General features: G+C 37.4%; 1 protein-coding gene across 4 annotated transcripts in view; it reads left to right on the top strand.

Annotated features, from left to right (window-relative positions):
* Positions 1 to 21080, top strand: part of EVC (EvC ciliary complex subunit 1) — a 54520-nt gene that overhangs the window by 4483 nt on the left and 28957 nt on the right. For all 4 annotated transcript variants that reach the window (XM_088056130.1, XM_005518048.3, XM_088056132.1 and 1 more), the window contains exons 3-11: positions 1206 to 1289; positions 1797 to 2029; positions 2950 to 3034; positions 5254 to 5352; positions 7508 to 7645; positions 9583 to 9741; positions 11411 to 11627; positions 15182 to 15330; positions 18124 to 18222. In XM_088056130.1, coding sequence (XP_087912256.1) covers positions 1206 to 1289; positions 1797 to 2029; positions 2950 to 3034; positions 5254 to 5352; positions 7508 to 7645; positions 9583 to 9741; positions 11411 to 11627; positions 15182 to 15330; positions 18124 to 18222 — 1263 coding nt within the window. The remainder of the gene's footprint in view (positions 1 to 1205; positions 1290 to 1796; positions 2030 to 2949; positions 3035 to 5253; positions 5353 to 7507; positions 7646 to 9582; positions 9742 to 11410; positions 11628 to 15181; positions 15331 to 18123; positions 18223 to 21080) is intronic.

Genomic DNA, 21080 nt, shown 5'->3' with positions numbered 1-21080 from the left:
ATTAGGTTAGAGCACTTCAGAAAAACAGGTATTTTCATTCTGAGACTTTTCACATTGCAATAATATCATAATTACTGTATTAATAATGATGGTGTGTTACTTATGCCTGCTGAGAAGCAGGATGTATTAGTTGTAGCACACTGCAGTACAGCTTTCCAGCTTTGCACTGGCTGCTCTGCCTCCAGCCACTGCAGAGCAGTAGCTCTGTCCCTCCTGTCCTGATGAGATATTGCAGTGCTGGGGTTGCTCACTATGGGCAGCAAGTGTTCTACACTTTATCAGTAAACCCAAAAATGGAAATAAATTAAATGATGCAATGATAGAAGTCTAGTGAATTACATATATTATATACATTACATTGCTCTTCTCTTTCCATTCCTATTTTTTAGACTCTATTAGTGCTTTGATATTTCCAGGAAAAAGCTGTATGAAAAACCCTATGTTTTGACAAATCAGTCTTTCATTTCATGTGACAAAACCAAAAGAGATAAAATAGGAAATCCTAGTGCTTGGATTTACACATTTTATCTTCTATTTATAGCCAAACTTTTATTAAGCCATACCTAACCTCTCAAAACAAATGATGATCCCATTGTTCCATAGTCTAGAAAAAGGCTGTAGCAGGAAGTCAGATTATGTGATATAGAAAATTGCATGAAAATAATTCAGTATCTATTAAAAGTTCTTTGGAAAACATTGTTATTTTCTCTAGATTTTGAGTAAGGGTTGTATTATAATAGTTCTTCCCAGGACAAAATGATGACTGGATTTGCTTAATTTATTGTTTCTTTATTTAAATTGAAAGACAGAATTTATAGCCATGATGATATCTGTGAAGCTTATTATCTTCAGTAGTTTTTATTATCAGTCTCGTTTGTAAAATCTTTATTTGTTGCTAAGAGTATGGAGGTGGGTGACAAGACACAAATGGAAATACCTTGCAAATATCAGATACTACCTCTTTTCTCCTGGAGAATTAAAGCTATTTTGAAACGGTGGTAATGGTAAAGGGAACTCTTTTCAAGTCTTCCTACTTGGAATGAGCCTTATCAGAAGACTTCTTACACCAAAGCAGAGACAATCAATAAACAGTTATCAATAGGAACATTTAGGTTGTGTAACAAAAAGGAGTACATGATACTTAGAGTGAGTAATTGCCTGATGTGCTGCTGTTCCCAAATGATTTTCTGTTCTTTTCCACACAGGAAAGTGAGTCTCCTCTGAACAGTAACATCACAGCATTTGCATTAAAAGCTAAAGTGATCTATCCTATCAACCAGAAATTTAGGGTAAGGTTTTAAATTCTACTTGTAAAAATTCATGACAATCATTCTGTGTCAGAGTAAATTGCAGTCAAGTAATGGAAGAAAATTTACTTCCAATCTGCTTAATAGGGATCTTTTTTTTATAGTCCATTGACTTGGGGCTTATTCTGTAAGGTGTCAGCTGCTTTCAGCTCCCCCTGAAACCTGCAATGCTTTACATGGTGTCCAGTCAATTTTCACTATATTTAAGAGAGCTTTTCTGCCTCTTAACATTAATGGAAGCTGTATCTATGTAAGGAGCCATAAGAAAAACACCACAATCATTAAAAGGAAGAAGGTTAGCACCAAGAAGCTAACTACAACAGAAGACTGCTTTCCTGGGCAGTGCAAAAGCCGGTCATGTATATGGAAACACTTTGCTGTGTATACTGTTTAACTTTTCCCTTAAAAGTACACACTAAAATTTGATGTGATGTTTGTCTCCATATTGTGTTGTATTAATTGATCTTGTGAATTTCCTGTGACTTCTAGCCTTTGGCAGATGGCTCATCCAATCCATCTTTGCATGAGAATCCAAAGCAGGCAGTTCTGCCTAATCAGGTGGTGGAGACATCCATGTCAGGCAGCCTGGGATCTCTGAGCCAGGGAGACAAAGGGGACTGTAGTTCCTCCACAACAATCCATTCCACAACAAGCGATGACAGATTTCAGGCTCGGGCCTTCCTAAAGGTGGCAAGCTTCCCTGAAGTGCTGACATGTGAAAGGTAAGCAGTAAATTTGCTCTTGTTTGGTCGTTTCCTGTGTTTTTAGGACAGTCACTAAAGGTGAAAGGCTGGGCATGAATGCACACAGTCACCACATCAGGATAGCGTTATCTGCTTATAACCCTAAAAAAGTTGTTGGGGAGATTAATGCATTAAGCTGTTGGAAGTCATCCTGGTATTTGTAAAATTTTGGGAAGCAGAATTGGCCAAAAGCTGTCTCATAAAAGGTGTGTCTGTTAGGATAAGGAGATGTCTTTGTTACATCTCGTATGCTCCGTTCATGTGTGCTGGGGATGGAGTCCTCTGCGCTGTACAATGACACCTCACACTGCAGGTGCCTTGAGAACACTCAGTGGTCTGTTCTCTCTGTTTTAATGGGAGCTGCTCATGTCCTACTCTGGGAAAACAGTTTCTCTCTGATGCTGCTGATGAGCAGGTAGAGGTAATTAAAGTGGTCTGTCAGCTCTGATTTCCTTTCAGCAGCGCCACAGCAAGGTACCCCTAGATGAATACATGTGTCTGCATTCTCATTAGAAAGAATAAGAACATCCTGTCACAGGGACAGGGAAAAGTACTAGCTAGCAGTGGAGAATGTTTACAAAATATCCACTCTTACTCTGGCTGTTTCAATTTAAAGCCCTGTTTTCTCTTGTTGTATCCACTCATGCCTATGTTCAACTTGACTTTTTCTAGGGGAAAGGGCAATGCCAACTTTATTAAAAGCACAACTTTGTTTTGTTTACTTTTACACAGAGAAATGTTTTTTGGAAAAGGAAGCAATGTAGAAATAAAGTAACTTCACTTATGTTTCAGGGCAGTTTTTTTAGGAGAATCTACTGGTTAAATGAAACATATATTGTGTTTTCCTTTTGTGTAACTCATTTGGATTGCTATTAACGCATTTTTAATCTTTGTTTTAGTTTTGATGTTAAGCTCTGCCTTTGCAGTCTTATTTTAAAAGATCTCATGCTTCTTGATACTGAACTCAGAAAAGAAAAACATGTGGTAGGTACTTAAATCTCATTTATGGCTCATTGTTTTGAACATCTTAGTTGAATATCAGTTTAGGAAATAACATAAATAGCTGGCTGGGTGGGATGTAGTGTAGCAGAGTTGCATTTCCACATTATTGTCTTTTTGTTTTTTTCTCCTACTCTGCATATATATGAGCTTCCTAAAGAAGTAAAATATAATGAAGTATACTGGTCTGTGAAATACCAATATAGGAAATTTGGTTTTAAACATTACTCCAGAGGTGTCCTTGAGGCTCATAAAAAGAGGTAATGAATTATTTGGATAAGTTTGTCCTAAGGACAAATTTGCTTGCTTGCACGTTGCAACTCCAAAGACTTAAAGCTTTTGGAATAAAATTGAAAATTCAGTTCAACTGAATCAGTACCATTATGATAAGTACAATAGTTGTGATTTTGTACAACTGTGCAATTAAGGTCCCATTTAATCCATAGATAACTACCTACATCAAGTCACAGCATCCAAAACTGACAAGGAAAAAAAGAAAAGAAAAAAATAGAGTACAATTAAAGCCACGTGATACTCAGTAATGATTGTGGTGACTTGCTTTGATCAAGTGCAACACCGTTACTGCTACTGAGTTTTAGCTCAGTAAATATGAGTCTGGACATAAAGTCTACAGCTTTCTCTTCCCCTCTTTTCTCAGGCTCTGTTTAAACAAATTGGTAATTTCTGATATAATTTCCTAAATCCACTGAGAATATTTCAAAGGGTGAGATTGTCTGGGCAAATTTCTACACAATCCAAAGGAGGAAACAGGAAAGTAAACCTGGGAAGCAATTTCTCATCTGATGGGTTATCCACATCTTGTTAGATGAGAAAGGGAGCTTGCACTCAGATTCCAGAAGGAAGTTTAGCTTGATTATAGAAGGTTGAATTTGATGTCAGAGTCAACCATCAATTTCTAAAGGAAGGTAAGTAGCAACATAGTGATGTAATCACAGAAACACAGAGAAAATGAGCATTTAACATGCTTTGGGGCCCACCAGAAATCACCACAAACGATTTTGACATTTAGCTGAATATTTAAATAGCTTTATATTTTTGCTAGAAGGGAAAAAATAAATCAGTCTGGGAATAATTTCTTCCTTTCCCACTCTCCTTTCTCTGATTTCAGTCTTTCTTGGCATCAGGTCTGAGGTAATATATCCTTTTCTTTCAGTCTTCTCCTGAACCATTTTTTTTACTTTGTACTATATGTGATATCCTGGTAGTGCGTTCAAAACTCGCCAAACTCGTGTCCAAAACTTTCACAAGTGAGATCCAAAACATGACTGCTGTATGGTTTTCTCTTCTATTGAGCTTTAATTATAATATATTTTCCAGATTTTGCTACTTGACATATTGGCTTCAATAACTTTTTCTATATGTAAATAAGTATTTATGTTTTTATATGTTTTAAGTGGGCAAGTTCTCCATCATCTTATTTTCAATATTATGAGAAACAGGCAGGTAGCTATTAAATTTCACATATTTTTATTTCCACATTAAATGGAAAATGCTGCAGTAGTTAGTAATGAAGTGCATTAACCTTACACTGAATCTCTAATCGAGGCAAGAGAGGAAAAGGTTAAGCAAAAGTTTTCCCAGTGTTAAAAAAATTCAAAAACATCTTTTTGAGGACATTAGTATTACAGTCTTAAAAGAAAAAAGGCACACAAATGGAAAATAAGTTTTATTCTTGCAAGAGAAGCTGGCTAGGACTTGAGATAGTTTCTTTTGGGTTGTGTATAAAAATGTTTGATGTATCATGTGGCTGACTACAGTTCAACTACTAGTTGAAATCAGAGTAATGAGTCTTTAGTGTCTTTCGAATAGTTGATATCTTCCAGTTTAGGGGCTCATTAAACTTTAGAAAAATGGGCTTTATATTTTCAAGTGATCTGTATTTTCTCCAGTCAAGAATAGTTTCGAATGTGTCTGTCTGCTTACAAGGATATATGAGATTATGAGTAACACCATCTTCCAGTATTTCACTGGAGCCAAAACCAGAGAATTTTTCACAGTGGGAGTACTGGAGAGTTGCTGGTGGTTTATCTGTTAATTTATCTGTTGTTTCACTTAGGATTTGCTATATTCTTCCTGATCTTAATCAGCAAAAGTTATCACAAAGATGTCCTTACAATGACAAACAGTCCTTACAATGACAAACAGGCGTTTAACCTGGATTTTGTTTTCTTCCTTTTAAACAGATGTTTATTCAGATTTTCAAGATATACCTCACAGACTTCCATCGTAAAAAGAAGATTACTGATGGTTTGTTGAAGAAGATCCTTTTAAATCAGGAAAATGTAAGTGGGTTTGTTGGTTAATATTTAAGACCACACAAAATAAGAGTTAACCTTATTACTACAGCAGGCCATTTCACCTGCTCCTTTTGAACAGCTATGTCATTTGTAATCTATTTCTGAAGAAAGTGCAAAGAAACTCCCTCGTTAGTTGATTTTCTCCATTACCTTGTATGCTTTTCCTCTTCATTGCTGTATGAAGTGATCCGTGTAATCTGTTAAAATATCTTGTAGTTGAATCCATTTAAGTAAACAGAACATTTTGAACCTTATTCACTCAGATTAAATAATTTCTAATTATCAGGGGCTTTATTTGGTCCCAGGTATCATTGCTGATAATAAAATAGCAGGAAATAAAGTAGCAGTATGAAGCTCAAGGCTTTCATCAGGGATAAATATACTTACTTTCCTCATCATCCTTTTTTTCTTTCATGTACTTGTATCAAAGTCCATATGCCACTTCTGAGCTGGTAGACATATACTGACAGCCAATGTGCATTTCAGGTAGAATCACAGTACTGTTTTTAAGGTTATTAGAAGGAACAAAAAACTTTACAAAACTATAGAAAATAGGAGAGCTATTGGATCCACTTTCCAGTTTAGAGTCACAGAAAAATCTGGATTGAGGAGCATATCTTCAGATTGTCTGTCCCACCTTCTGTAGGAACCTTTGTTTTATGTTTTATGGCAGTGTCCTGCCAATCCAAATCTTGAATGTTTGTGCTGAGAGCAGCCTAATCACAGCAGCCATTATGCTTTTCTCACACGTAGGTGGAATTTCACATCTAGGCATTAGTCTATCAGCTCATGAGCTCTAGTTGTTGAATACTTTGTGCAGTCTCACAATCTGTGATTTACTGTAAGGAATCTTCATAGTTGTACCCTATGATTTATAGAAGAATGCATTTTGCCTTAAAGCACTCTTCTTCCTTAAATCCTCAAGTTTAGTATTAAAGCTTATTGTATTTACTAGATGAAAAGTGAGATTAGATATGCAAAATCCTTTTACTGGTGGTCTTCTGGTAATGACTTCAAATTATAAACAGAGGTCATGTAGAATGGGCATGTTTCCTGATAGAACCTAATCCTCAGTGAAGTTTGATGGCATCAGTGTCCTCATGCTCCTAAGATACTGCAAGATAAGGATTAAATCTGAATAATTAGATGCAATAATTGCCAGAGAAGTCCAGTTGTTAAAGTGCCAGTATGGGGTTTCTATGTCCTATATGATGGAGAGAAAGATCTTGTAAACCTGACAGTCTTAGAGGTGGGATATCATACAAGGAACAAGGCTGGTTATGACCACCATGTAAAAGAGATGTTGGCAATAAGCTAAAGTGTTACATGTTTTATTACAGACAGCATTTTCCTCTTTTAATTCTGCATCCAGAAGATTCATGGGATTTTGATGACATGGTTAATGAAGCTTGTCAAACTCTACTTACATTTCTTTAAGGCATAAGGATGTCATGTTAACGCATTGACAGCCAAAAGTGGGTGATATTAGAAGTCAGTGCTTGCTATGTAAGGCATCTTGGATCAAAGAAAGAATCACCCTTTTCGGTATCAACTTACTAAGCAATGGTAGCAGACTGGTATTTGTCAGCAACATCAGCTTTCAAAAAAAAAAATCACCCTGGTTTCTAAAGGACTGAAAAACTAAAACCTCACGTAATCATGAGCAGCCTCTAAATTGTCCCTTATGAGCATTACAGGTGTGCTCATCCATGTGTGTTCATCCAGCACTCTGCATTATCACCTGGAGCTTTTAAACACAGCATGTACACTCGTAGCTGCCATTTAAGATGGGGCACACGCATTAAAATAAAAATATTCCTAGATAGATTCCAGGGGTTATTAGTATAAAAGCTCATGAAGCAGTTTACTAAAATTTGAATTCAGCAGAGGCGGACTACAGTCTTGACTGTACTCACATCCTAATGGAAATATATGTATTTGTATTAAGTTTAGTTCAGAGCTGCCATATATATGGAGATTTCCTTGCTTGCTACAGAATGCCCATTACCAAGAAACAAAACTTTCTGAACACTCCTGTTCTTCCTTAGCCATGGGCTAGAACTGACATACAGATTCACTTCCAAATTTAGAAGTTACATTTGTTTTTCTGTTTAAGAAATCACTTTATTTTTTCCCCCAGGATTTTGGAGAATTACAGAAACAACTTGACTCCAGACTCCAGAATACTGAAATGTCAGGAGGGCATAATTTGGAGTTCCAGACTCTAGAAGACATAGAAAGGAAGGAAAGGGAGTACTCCGAGCACGTAATAGATAATGTAACTTTCTAATTTTTTCTAAAATTTTATTTTAGTGTAACTCTTTTGGTGGGAAGTTCTTTAGTGCAATGGTTTTGATGAGTATTTTATGTGTATAAATATAATACAGTTAGTATTTTATATGTGTACGAGTCCTGAAAATATTTTTACTTCACCCCAGTAAAATATTTTCAACTACCTTTGGGTGTCAGTATCTTTTTATAGATAAAACAACTTTATGTTTTTTGTAAAACACTACTGTTTTATCAGCTGAGAAATGTCTGGTGCTTGTCTGATGATAAGATTTATTTCAAGTCTATGTATAGCCTGACTTTCAGGAATGTTATCCTAGCACCTTGCTTTTGTCAATCCCCATAACTGCGTAAGAGAGTAATAAGAAACTACAATTTTTTTTCAGCTGAAAGAAGTACTAAGAATATAGTTGCTGGGAAATATTTTAGTATGTTTTGTGCATTTACTTTAGCAAAACATTTTTCTTTAGCAACTTTCCATGTGAGAATATATTTACATTTTTTGATGTGAAAATACAGTTTGATAGCAAGCATTTGATTTTCAAAGTAAAGATTTTTTTTTTTTCTCTGAAAGCTATACTGACGCAGTTCACTGTGTCAGTATAGCTTTCAGGCTAGAAAACTGGTGGTTAAGAACATTCTATGTATTATTTTCCAGTAAACTGAGTAATATTCTTCTCAGCCCTGTTTTTGAAGCTTGAGAAAATTGACTGCTGATGAAAATGAGAGAGTGATAGCTCTGTGAGTTGCCTGTGCTGATTGACTGTGACACTTCAGCCCTAGACCAAACAGCCCATCACCTCAACCTTGGGCCTTTTTCATACAGGAGTTAATATTTTTTAATGTCTGGTCCTTAAGTGCTTCACTGGGAATTTTCTCAGCTTTCTTTTGATTCTCTGAGCCCTTCAGTTTATAGTGGAAGTCCTGGTAACATTGGAACATCTGTGTCAAGTTTCTTTTTCATTTTAACTTTGCTCAGTGGAAAAATGATTAGAGTTTTCCAGAGTTATTCATGTAAAAATAATTGCTGGCAACTTTGCTGAGCAACATGAGGCATTTCTTCACCAGCAGCAATCATCCTTCAGTGGGTCTGTCACTCTTGTGCCTGCAGCTGCTTTTTATCGTACTGAAAATAATTTCCCTCTATGCAGATTTGTATAGATCAGTACCTTGGACTAATCCAGTCTTCCCCTGAGAATATGAAGGGCTTTTTGCCATACTCACAGATGCCATAATTACATTTTTTTCCAAAACTCATGGATACTTAATAGAAATCTTGGTGATGGATGCATTTTGTACCTTTATGTGTACAAGTAATCCCACAGAGCACAGAATATTGACACTTGTGCACAGTCATGTTTGTGGAATCAGAACCTAAAACTAGGGATTGTCCATATAATAATCCATCAGAATTGGCACATACGCCGTGCTGACACTGCATAAAGTACTTAATTCCAGCAAGTGACGTGCTTATGTAGCATCTAGCTGTGATTGTAAAAATGTTGTTTGACTAGAATACCTGCTCCTACAGCTAAATAAGCTTCCTATTATGAAAGGCATGCTGTTTATCTTCTAGGTTTTTACCATCAGTACTTAAAACATCATAGGCTCTTATGGATGCAGTATGTGGAGAATTAAAAAATTCTTAGCTAGTTAGAAAGAATGACTACAATTATTTTGAAAGGTCAGGTTTGACCTACTGGTTATGTGCCACCAAGAATATATTAAATATACTTATTTTTTAAATATATAAAATCTGTAACAGTCTCTATAGCTTTGCAAATTGTTCAATATAACTAATACTGAGAGCTGTCTGTAATCAAGTGACTTGTATTTCAGTAGACTCATATATATGCCTCTTTCTGTAATGAAATACCACTTGATTAATAAGGGAACATGGTTGTTTTTTTGATTCATATTCCACAGATGGAAGCCTTCTGGAAGCAGACTGACAAAGCCCAGCAGGACTTTTTGGACCAATCAAAATGTTCAAGTGCCAAAGCAGCAAAGATAATGATGGATCTGACTGAGAAGATGATTGCAGTAGAAAGCTTGTTAAGTGAATCTCAAGACTTGCAGGCGATGGTAAAGTAAAAAAAGTAATAAAAGTTGAGACAGATTTAGTCAATCTGAAGAGAAAGAAGTTTGTCAGTGCACAGAGTCTGTCAGTCCTGCCTCAGGAGTGATGTAGACTGCTTAGTCCAGTTGTCTCTTTGAGTTTTATTGCAAAGAGCTCAATTTCCATTGCAGTTTAGGAAGCCTCACAGGGGGATGAACTCTCTGCATTTGAGTTCTAATTCTCAGAATACCATTTATGTAGTCATATAAGGAAACAGTATTATTAATGCAGCTGGTGATCCAGGAGCGAGAGCACTAGATCTAATTGATCTATACTGTGGGCATTACTAAATTTCTTTCTCTTTCAAAATATTTATTCCACTTTGACTAGACATATCCTAATTTAAATTTGAGGATGATTCTGTGTGTTTAGTGACTTCAATTGGAATTGAAAATCCTCATCAGCTCGTAGTGATATGGTCTGAGGAGGGAAGACTGTTCATAAATGCACCAGCACTGTGCTTTAAGTTGTGTTAAATCTAACAGATCTTCTATTGTTTTTTGCACAGAAGAGTGCAAAACTGAAAAAACTGAGTTACATGTAATTTATAGATTAACATACAATTGTAATCACTGCATTTATTAATTTAATAAATTAATTTAATTTATTTATACAAATTATATAATTTAATTTAATTTAATTTATACACCAAATTAATTATAATTTGGTGTATGAACAGATAAAGTAATTATTAGCTTGTTAGTTTTGCATTGCAGCAGCTAAGTAGACTGAGGTGGCCAGATATGAAAAAAATCTTTGCTGTTTATCACACTTGACCCAAACTGGGCTGCTGTACAGTAAGTTCCTTCAGATGGGCAGACTGCAGATAAGATATCTGGATACAGATACAGGAGATATTCCTGCCTGAAGTCACTGCTGTGATGATGCTGAAATCTCATTGCAGAGATCATTGTAGGCACATCTCTATTAATTACAGTAGGTTAGAGAATCAGATAATCATTTGTTTTGGAAAAAACCCTTGAGATTGAATCCAGCTGTTAATTTGGCGCAGCATTGTCAAACTCTTTCTAACCTTGCAGCATTGTTTAAATCAGCTGCACTTTCACCCAGGAAATCTTTCCTTACTGTGATCATGGGCTGCTTCTTTAATAGTGCATTGAAAGCTGCTAGGCCATAGGCAGTTATACTAATTTTTAGTGTATGTACTGAGCCCTGTCTGATCATGTATTTGAAGGAATCCCAGCATTATCAGAATCTTATGTGTCTTCATTTCAAAATGAAGACCTATGCTGATCGGCCATATAGGATCTTAAAAAGAGGTCTAGGACTTCCATGTTGTCTTCTGTCCATTTATCCTTGAGTATTTAAGTTTGTTCTGCAAGGGTGTTATTATCTTTTCCAGACTTAATGTCTTCTTTACAGTTACACATAATGAAAAACACCAATAATTTTAGATTAGCTCTTGCAACTGAACATGCATGAACATGTAAACCTACTGCTAGCCTGCACTGATCAAGACTTTCATAAGTATTTAAGTACATGAAGATGGTTATTCACATGGTTTTGAAGCCTCAGTGGTTTCCTTCATGGTTTGGGAATCAGTAGTTCAATGAAAGGAAAGCACAACCAGAGACACATTCTTGGTTTCTAAACAGAACTTTATGTTTATTTTAGGACATTCAGGAAAGGTTATTCAACTGGGAGCTAATGGTGAAAATGATCGATTCACTGAAGTCCTCTATACCAGAAGAGTGTAAAGGTAGATTAAATACTGTGTCAAATATTCTGGACCACTTAACTGTAAAGAATAATCTTTCAGTCCGACAAAAGGAAGAACTTCTAACAGATCTGCACAAGGCCTTCTGGGAGCAGCTGGCACATTACAGTAATGGTGAGTACTTAGACTACAGCTTATGACTCACATGGGTTCTCATTGTTTCAAAGAGTAAAAAAATTACAGCTTCAGCCATAGATCTACATATATATGTTTTAAAAAGATGCTAATGAATTGACCAGGATCAGTTTTATTCTGGAGGATATATGCTTGGAATGGGAACTTTGACTTTAGGCCTTTTATGTGTTGTTCCAGGTATTACTAGGTACTTTATAGTTCATATAATCTGATTCCATTAATTTGAATATAGAAGAAGAATCACACTTGGTACAAGTATTTGTGATATTTCTCCATTTACTGTTCACATACTGGTGATACTGGATGATGTAAGACACTGTCTTAGGATTTCTTGCTGCCATGTAAAGCCAGAAGCAGTTGTGCTACCACTCTTCTGAAAAGATAATGTTAAAGCTTATGATCCTCCTATAAATCTCTCTTATGTCAGACTAAAATACTTTTAAAATGAAGTTTTTTCCTCTTCCTTTTACACCTTTTCATATTGCCTATCTGAAAAGTACATGGTTATAATTAAGTCTACACTGACTGCCCCTCTGATTTAAGATTCTCCCTGTGTCATTTTGTATGTTACCTAATGCCCAATGTGGAGAAATGTAGCCCCAGGTTCTCTGATAGGTGATGTTTCAGGGCTCAGTGCTTCCCATTAGCACTCACAGAAAATTATGCTAAACATTTAGCCCGAAGGAAAATAATGAGAACTATTTCAACACAATTTCCACAACCATTTCTGCTACTTTTGGACACATTTAAAGAAAATTGTCATAGCAAAATGGCATTAGGTTTAGAGTTCAGTGAACTGAATAGTCAGAATGAATGCAGTCTTGTTGCAGTATGTTCTTGCTGCAGTGCTGCTGACTCACTCTGGGCTTTGTGGTGATAATTTGTGCCTAATCTCACAGTCATAAATTCACAGAATCACAAAATGGTTAAGGTTGAAAGAACTTCTATAGGTTGTGTGGTCCACCCTGTCTGCTCAAGCAGGTTGAGCTGTTGGTTGCCCAGGATCGTGTTCAAACAGCTTCTGTCTCCAAGAATGGAGACTCCACCTGGGCTGCCTGTTCCAGTGCTCAGTCATCCTCATGGTAAAAGGAATCTCCTGTGTTTCAGTTTCTGGCAGCTGCCTCTGGTCCTTCTGTTGCGCACAACAGAAAAAAGTGTCTCTATCTTCTTTGTACCCACTCTCCAGGTGTTTATATACATGCTCAGATAGCCCCTGAGCCTGCTTTTCTCCAGGCTGAATAGGCCCAGCTCTCAGCTTTCTCTCATAGAAGACATGCTCCAGTCCATTCATTATTGTGGCCCTCTGTTGAATTCTCTTCAGTATCCCCATGTCTCTCTTGTACTTGGCTGTGGAGTCCAGAACTGGACACAGCACTCCAGGTGTGGCCTAACCAGAGCTGAATGGAGGGAAAGGATCCCCTTCCTCTACCTGCTGGCTTATGTTCAGCCTGTTGTCCACCAGAACACTCAGGTTCTTTTCTGCCAAGCTGCTTTCCAGCTGGGCAGTCCCCAGCATGTGCTTGCGCCTGGGGCTGTTTCTCCCCAGGTGCAGCACTTTGCACTTCCCATTGTTAAACTTCAGGAGATTTGCATCAGCTCATTTCTCCAGCTTGTCAAGTGCCCTATGGATGGAAGTACAGGCATGTACTACACATGCTTTCAGCCACTCCTTTCATTTTTTGAGACCTCTGCAGACTTGCTAAATTTGCACTCTGCCCCATCATCCAGGGTTTTAATGAAGCTTCTGAGCAGGATCATACTCAGTGTTGACCCCTGGGGTACACCAGTAGGTACTGGCTTCCAGGTGGACTTTGAGCAAGTTTTCAGTCCATCTTACTGTCTGCTCATCCATCCTCTTCCCTGTGAGGATCTGTCAGGAGACTGCATCAAAAACCTACCTGAAGCCAAGGTAGCCAATATCCACCACTCTTCTATCATCTACTGAGCCAGTTATTTCAGCACGGAAAGTGCTGCAGACTTGATTTTCTTTCAGAGCATCTAGCTGTGTGAACAGTTTGCTGATATTCACAAATACATGTATATTATGATATAGTTTCTTTCATGGATGTTAGCTTCTAAAGCTGTCTATGCCTACTTTTTGCATAGGTTCAGCCACTAACATTCTTTAAGCATAAATGGGTGTCTCTGGGTGATTTTTCCTTTTTGCCAATTTTCACCTGTTCCAAAGCAAAAATATTTCTATCAAGGCCTTTATTTTATGCCAAGTAGGTGCTTATAGTTATATATAGCTATATATTATACTTGGTACATCCTATGCAGAAGAACATTATCAAGCTCCTGGTTTTAGATAGAAATGAAAAGTACTTTAGAAAAAAATATCTGGAGTACAGCATTTATTTCAATAGAGTCTTATGTTGGTTGACCTTTCTTATGAGCTCCTAAATACAAAAGTTAAACTGTACCTATAATTCACAGAGCACAAAATCAGCAAGTCTATGTTTCTAGGATACAAAACAAGGAAGTAGTAAAGAATCAATAGTGTTTAAAAGTAGAACACTGCTACGTTTATTTGAGTGATATTTTCATTACAAGCTTTCCTGTACTTTTGGTGCATTTTCAAGTATTCTGTCAGTGCATCATCAGCCTGTGGATAAGCACAATGAATTAGCATGGAGAATAAATAAGATTCTTGGTGCTGCAGTACTGTGCTCCTTTTGTTTCTCTACAAAGTAATTTCTCGTAAAGTTAAAGCAGCTTGATGTAGTGGCAGAACAGCAGCCATGGGTAACTAACTGTTCTTTTGCATTCCCCTTCAGCTGCTTGTGTCAGGAGTGAAGTACTGCTCTTGAGCAGGGCTACTGGATGAAATGAGTAAAATTCTTATGTAGATAGGCAATGAGACATGAAGTGTCAGTGCATTTAAAGCACCGATCGCATTCAGCAGCCCAGGATGCAGATAGACTCATGAATTTCTATATCACTTGGAGCTACAGGGGGAATGAAGGGGGGAGGAATTTAGTCCCAAATAGTTCACATTACTAGCACAAAATTGGAGGGACCTTGACAACTTTTACTGCAGGTTCTTGGATGAGTCACTTTAGAAGTCTGGTATGTATGGCTGCGTGTCAGTTCAAGCTAATCTGAACTAGCAGTGCTTTAGACCTTTTCTCCCCACCACATGTTACTGTCCCTGTCCTTGCAGCAACATTTGTAAAACTGCAATTAGGTAATGAGCCACTTACCGACCTTCCTGAAGCAGGAGGGGGAGGTTTGGGGAATCTGTTTCTTGAACTAACATGCTGCCTTTGTATAAATAGCAGCACCAGTGAGAGGGAGGGTGCAGGATGGTAGCAGTCCAAAAACCCAATAGCTTTAAGTGCCATGTAACAGTCTAGAAGTTCACATCTAAAAAGGCCATCAAGGTAAGAAGCAAATTTCAAATCCTGCATGGTGATTACATGTCTATTTCACTCACTAACAGATTTCCGTGAGCTTATGTTGTGTGACAGTAGCAGATGCTGCTTTCTCCCCGTGGAGTTGTGGTGCCTAATTGTTTGTGGTTTATGTTCCAGAATGCATTCAACAAAGTAAAGACCTGATCTTGAAACGGCTGGAGCGCCGTGCAAAGAAGAAGGAAGAGTTCAGACGTAGACAGGAAGCTGAACAAGAGAGTCTACTTAACAAAACTTTTCTTACTGAAGATGTTCATAATTTTCTCAAGGTGAACAAGCAAAAGCTTATTTTCCCTGTTCCATTAGTTTTTAAAAGGTCAAATGTATTTCAGATTCTCCCAGTTCCATAAAATTGGGAATTTTGTGTCTTCATGAGAATCATGTGCAGTAGCACAGGTAGACAGGGTCAGAATCCCTGTTGCCATGGTTCTTCCTGCAGTTGGTGTTGTTGCATTGGAACAGAATGCCAATGGGGTTAATGCAAAATTGCGTGTTTTGTAGAAAGCATCTTTTATTAGATACTGTGTGATTGCTTCAAGACAGGAAATATCTGGAGGAAAGTGTCCGGCCTGCATTACAGAAGAAACAGTCTGCACTGATCTAACTGCTTTTCTATGAGTGGGGTTACTGAGGCTCAAAAGGCTTAACAAATTTCAGAGAAATAGAGGAAAAACTAATTATGATCTCTGGCAGGATGCCTTAGAGAAGGTTTGCAATTGATAATTTAATATGGTATACAATGGCCACTGTAATGTTTTCATGGTCATATTTTCTATAGAGATTTGTTACTATTGTTCCAAATGAATGTATAAAATCAGTGTTCTTAACAGGAAATGCTGAGAGCTGTAAAATTCAAGTAACTGCTGAGAACTGCAAACCCAAGTTATTAAGAATTAAAAAAAAATAATTCTCAATTTTCATCAGAAGAAATAATTTAAGGTGAAAGTGGTTACATTCAGTGGCATTAAAATATATTGATGAAATCTAATAGCATAGATAAAACTACCATATGAGAAGACCCAGATTCCAGCTGCAGCAAACTGCCAAAATTTATTGATCTTAACACTGCAACTTTGCACCATGGGGCCATATTCTTTAATTATATTGTATGAATTGGATAATGCAGTTACTGTTTCTGTATGCACACCTGCCTGGTAACACCTCACTTAAAAACAAGTATAGCACTTTATACATCTTTGGCTTTTCATAACTTGAGACAAATGATTTTGTCACACATTTTTGTAGCCAGTGTGCACTTGTGAATGTATTTTCCTTTTACACATCATTGGACACTCTTGGACACATCCTAGACTCATTGAACAAACCTTAAAATTTTTGCATTTAGACCCCTTCCCTACAAAGGTAGAGCCACACAGGTTTGTGCAAGAGATGCTCTATTCTGTACACCTTATGAGCAGATCATTAGTCTAGAGTTTAATTAATCCTACTCAACAGCTTTCTGACAGGCTGAGCAGGGAGAGGCAGCTTGCACTTTGTGCTGCAGGACAGAACACAGCTGAGTTTTAGGATTATGAAATGTCTGTGTACAAATTACGAAAGTCAGAAATGTAAGCCTTTCTGCTGCACAGTGGGAGAGTCTTTTGTCCCAGAACAGATGGGGTCCTAAGTGCAGAAGCTCTTTGAAGAATAAGAAAAATTTGTACCTGCAGCTCCCATGGTTTGACTTAAATAGTCCAGTAATTATTTTGTGAGAACAATCCCCTTGGCGCTGAGGATCTATTTTAAGTTTGTTACATTATTTCACAGCCAGCCCAACTATAAAATAATTGATTCCAAAGCCTCACCATGAGCCCAGAGCTGTACCCATCAGAAACACTTCTATTCTCTGCCTTTCCCCCTTCACCTCATCAAGGGGTTTATACCACTATGGTAGCAGCCTTGCCAGTAACTGACCTTTCTGCTGAATTTTAAGTGGTTGCCAATTATGATGGTGGATTTTGCAATAAACTTCATTCACATCAGATTGTCCTGAACACAAGTAGGGTGGTAATGATTGAGTTGCTGCAGATCTGATTTTTTTATAAGACAGAATGAGATATATAGTAAAGGTTAGAGTTTCTGTATCATTCTTTCTCCTTTATCTATGTTTCCATGCTGGAAAAGGAGAATTTTAATTTTGTCTTTTACAGGCAAAGAATACAGGAATGATCAATGAAGAACACAAACCATAAAGTGTCAGTTACAGTAATCCAGTTTGGCTCTGCCTACCCACGGTGAACATAAAAGTTATAGCAGTTAATTTGTCAAATTCTGTCATAAAGTATGACTCCATAAGATGTGTGAACTTTCAAGTCTACCTGTACAAGAGAGATGAAATGTTTATGGACACTTTGGTACTCTTTAGAAGAGCTCTATTGACATACCTAATGAAGAAAGCCATATTTACCATGGGAGTGAAAGGGAGCACTTGGCAGATTAAATTAAAATATAGAATATTTATGTATAACACTATTCATTAGTCTGTAGATTGAGGTAGTCTTTGTCTGTGAAATATAACCTTCCATGAACCTGCCAACACATCCACAGTCACAGTCCTCACTTGGAGAAAAAAATTGCATTCCTTTTAAGCCTGTGACCAAGGACAAGTCAGGACCACATCACAGATCAGCCTTTTAGGAAACACCATAGGGTATGGTGACCAACCCCTGTCCAAAAGCCCTGTACAGTGTGATACAGCTGAAACTCAGTTGTCTCATCATGATGTCAGATGGCTCTTCTGCACCTCATAGTAATGGCTATGATGTAGTGATATTCATGCACTGGAAAGCAGGTTTCAAATCAGATCATTTCACATGTTTTGTAGTAGTATGTACATATTATTTAACCTCATATTCCCAAGGGTAAGGAATTTTATACTCAAGACTGGATAAGCTCAAATTAAGGTGGTAAGGCAAGTTTAATTTCCCTCTGAGTCATGGTTCCAGGTAGATAATTACTGTTGTAGTGATAAAAGGGAAGAGCATCAAGGAAGCAAAGGGAAGGATCACAAGAAACTTTTAAGATCTTTTCAGCTATTTACCTACCTACCATGTTTCTTTTAGGCTTACCATGAGCTGATGGAGAAACACTGGCAAGCACAGTGGGATCTGGAGGAGGAGGATGACTGTGAGAGCGCAGAGGCTGTCACCGATCTGTACAAGGTGCCACTTCTAGTGATAAATGTCATTTGCTACATTAATTTTGAAGTTCGCCTAATGCCACTACAGTGTCAGGCCTTGGGGAAGATTGGGGAATTGCAGGAAGAATCACCTCCAGGAATCACAGCTCCAGAAAGCTAGGCTGACAAAGCAGAAGATGAAGGCAGGACAGTCTTCCATATTATCTTGCCTTTTCCATTATCTTCCCAAAATACTATGTTTCCTAACCTCATATTAGTCAGAAAATGCCTGCATGGTCTGCCCAGGTGGCTGACAAGGTTGCAGTAGTGTTGAAAGCATACAATGTCTATCATTGCTACCAGGAGGAAGATTTAATTTATGTTTATATATGTATATATATATATATCTGTAATTATCTCTTCTGCACCATTGCTGGATGATACTATTCTAAGTGGACTTCACTACATCTTCAAATACAGTATTTTTATTTATTTCTCACAGAGAATTTTTTTACTCTACTTGGTTCCCTGAAATAGGCTCAGATCTTGGGTGTAAGTAATATTTTTACATTTATTTTTTATTATTGATTTGGAAAATTCTAGGTGCTTCATTTTTTTTGCATCATCTTTAGTTATTTCCTGTCCATACAAAAAAATATGATCACATGATCTATGTAGGACTATCTGGTGAAGCCCAAAACCGTAGTCAGTAGTGAACTTTAATTAGGCTGGAACTAATCACTTTCAGCTCAACAGGATCCTTGTCATGATTAATTATGACCAGATTAGGATGTTGTAGAAACTTGTGGTCCCTATCAAATAAGGATAATATACCCATACGATCTTAATTAGCAGTAGTCCACATGCACTTTCTCAAATTCATTTGATAGAAACAATAAAGGCACTCTATTTAGAACAAATAGTTTTTCCATGGTTTTATGTAATAGTGTGAGCAACAGACAATTTGAGAAAAATTACTGCTTTGGAGAAAGGAAAGGTTTGCTTGGAACGATATACCAGTGAATCAGAGTAGATTAAATGTGCAAAGCTATGTAATATAAGAAAAGTTTGCTGATATTACAACATGTTTGCTGATATTACTGTGCTCAGTACTTCATCCATAGTTTCTAACTTCTCCATCCCCTTTCTCAATTCATGTGAAGTCTTGAGACTAAACCAATTTTTTTATCCTACACAGTTCCACCTTATTTGTGAAATTATATTGCTCTCCTTTATTGTTTACTCTGCTTTAGTAACACTAAGACCAGACTGAAAATCCTATTTCTCTCAATACTAAGCTAAGTTTTCTTTCTCACTAAAGAAAAATTGGTTTGGGTAAATTAAATTTTTCTAGAATTGCCCGGTTGCCAGGAGAACTGCACAAACTTGAACTCTGCCAGCTCACCCACCTCTAGGCCATTATATTCCATATTACATCTGCTCTCCTATGACTAGATGCAAACACTGCTAGACATGAAAAACTTCAAGTACTGTGATCCAGCTGGCATCTGTTAAATGAGGGTCCACAAATCTTAATTTCCACCTTTTTTTCTCTGATAAAACATTCTTACTGTGATACTTAATATAATGAACAACTGCACTTTCTCCCCTTAACCCCAAATACAGTTTCTATGAACTGTTTTAGGAGAGGAGACTGCTTTTGAATATACCTTGTAAGCTAGAAAGAAGAGGTAATGCAAATGAGCATAGCCCTGCTGAAGGTAAATGAAGCTGTTCTGACTTCTACAGATGAGGACAGTGCAGTGGTTTTCCATAACCAGGGCCATAAAAACAAAAGTAGACTTGCTGTTAAAGGAAGGAGGTGCACATCACAAGCACAATGTCTTTGCTTCTCCCCCTGCTCCAGCACACATCCAGAGCAGAAGTACAGCATGTACAAGCACAAATCTTTCCCTGGGCAGCAGAACTTCACCTCTTCATTTAGTTGCTCCAGGTTTGTCATAGGAAGAAGCTGCTGCTACTAATGGGGCAGGCAAGGTAGCAGTGGGAAGATGACAGGGATTTGAGATCTTCCATAGTGCAGTTGTGTGACTGCAGATCAAGTAGACTTAAACAAGCAGGCATGAACCAGCTGGGTACCAGCAAGCCTCACATGGTAGCAGTCAGCTCTGTACTACACCACCTGTGTTTTGACTGTAGTCCTTTGTAGAACCACCTAGTTTGGGCACTTCTGTAAGCACTGCAAAGCTTGATATTGTCGTTCCGGAAGATCTGCGCTCTCTGAAGCTTAACTGATAGTCACTTGCCTTGCAAGTGAAGAAGCTGAAACATGATCTCAATGAAAAAGGTGATACTAAAATATAAGGAAGAGGTCACCATGTGACTGAACAGGGAACCAGTGAGTATTCTGGGGACAGAAGAAAAGGTGTCACTAACCTGTAAGTGCCACTCCCTTGTGCAAGATCTTTAGCTTGTTATCACTCTTCTTTTAAGCCTTTATCAAATTTCTATGCCTTTTCCATTTTTTAATTTTATGCCTTTTAAACAGATCAAGATAGATTTATATAACCCTCTAGCACTAGGGAAGGCTGTACTGCTATAGTAAATGTAAGAATTATCCAAATTGTTGAATAAATATGTAAAAATACAATGATCTGGAAGCTGACTGTGTTTGCATAGAACAATTGAGTAGGTTTGTTTCGTGTATGCATGAATAAATCAATTAAAATTATTCAACCAAGGTCAATGGAATCTGTTGATGCCTGAAGTGAATGAATGAGCTATATTTGGAGGATAGTGTAGGACTTTTCAGCCACACTAGTGCATTAAAATAGGGTGCAGTAGGTGAATAGTCTGTGTCTAGACACAGACTCCATAACTAATTTTTGAAATGTGTGTAGAAGAATGGGGGGAAATTATTTTGATTATCACAATATATCA

The sequence above is a fragment of the Pseudopodoces humilis genome, chromosome 6 (assembly GCF_049639895.1).
Source record: "Pseudopodoces humilis isolate 2021_Gansu_Grassland_sample_001 chromosome 6, ASM4963989v1, whole genome shotgun sequence".
NCBI lineage: Eukaryota > Metazoa > Chordata > Aves > Passeriformes > Paridae > Pseudopodoces > Pseudopodoces humilis.
The sequence above is the reverse complement of the archived record's forward strand: the minus strand, read 5'-3'. Positions and strand labels throughout refer to the sequence as shown.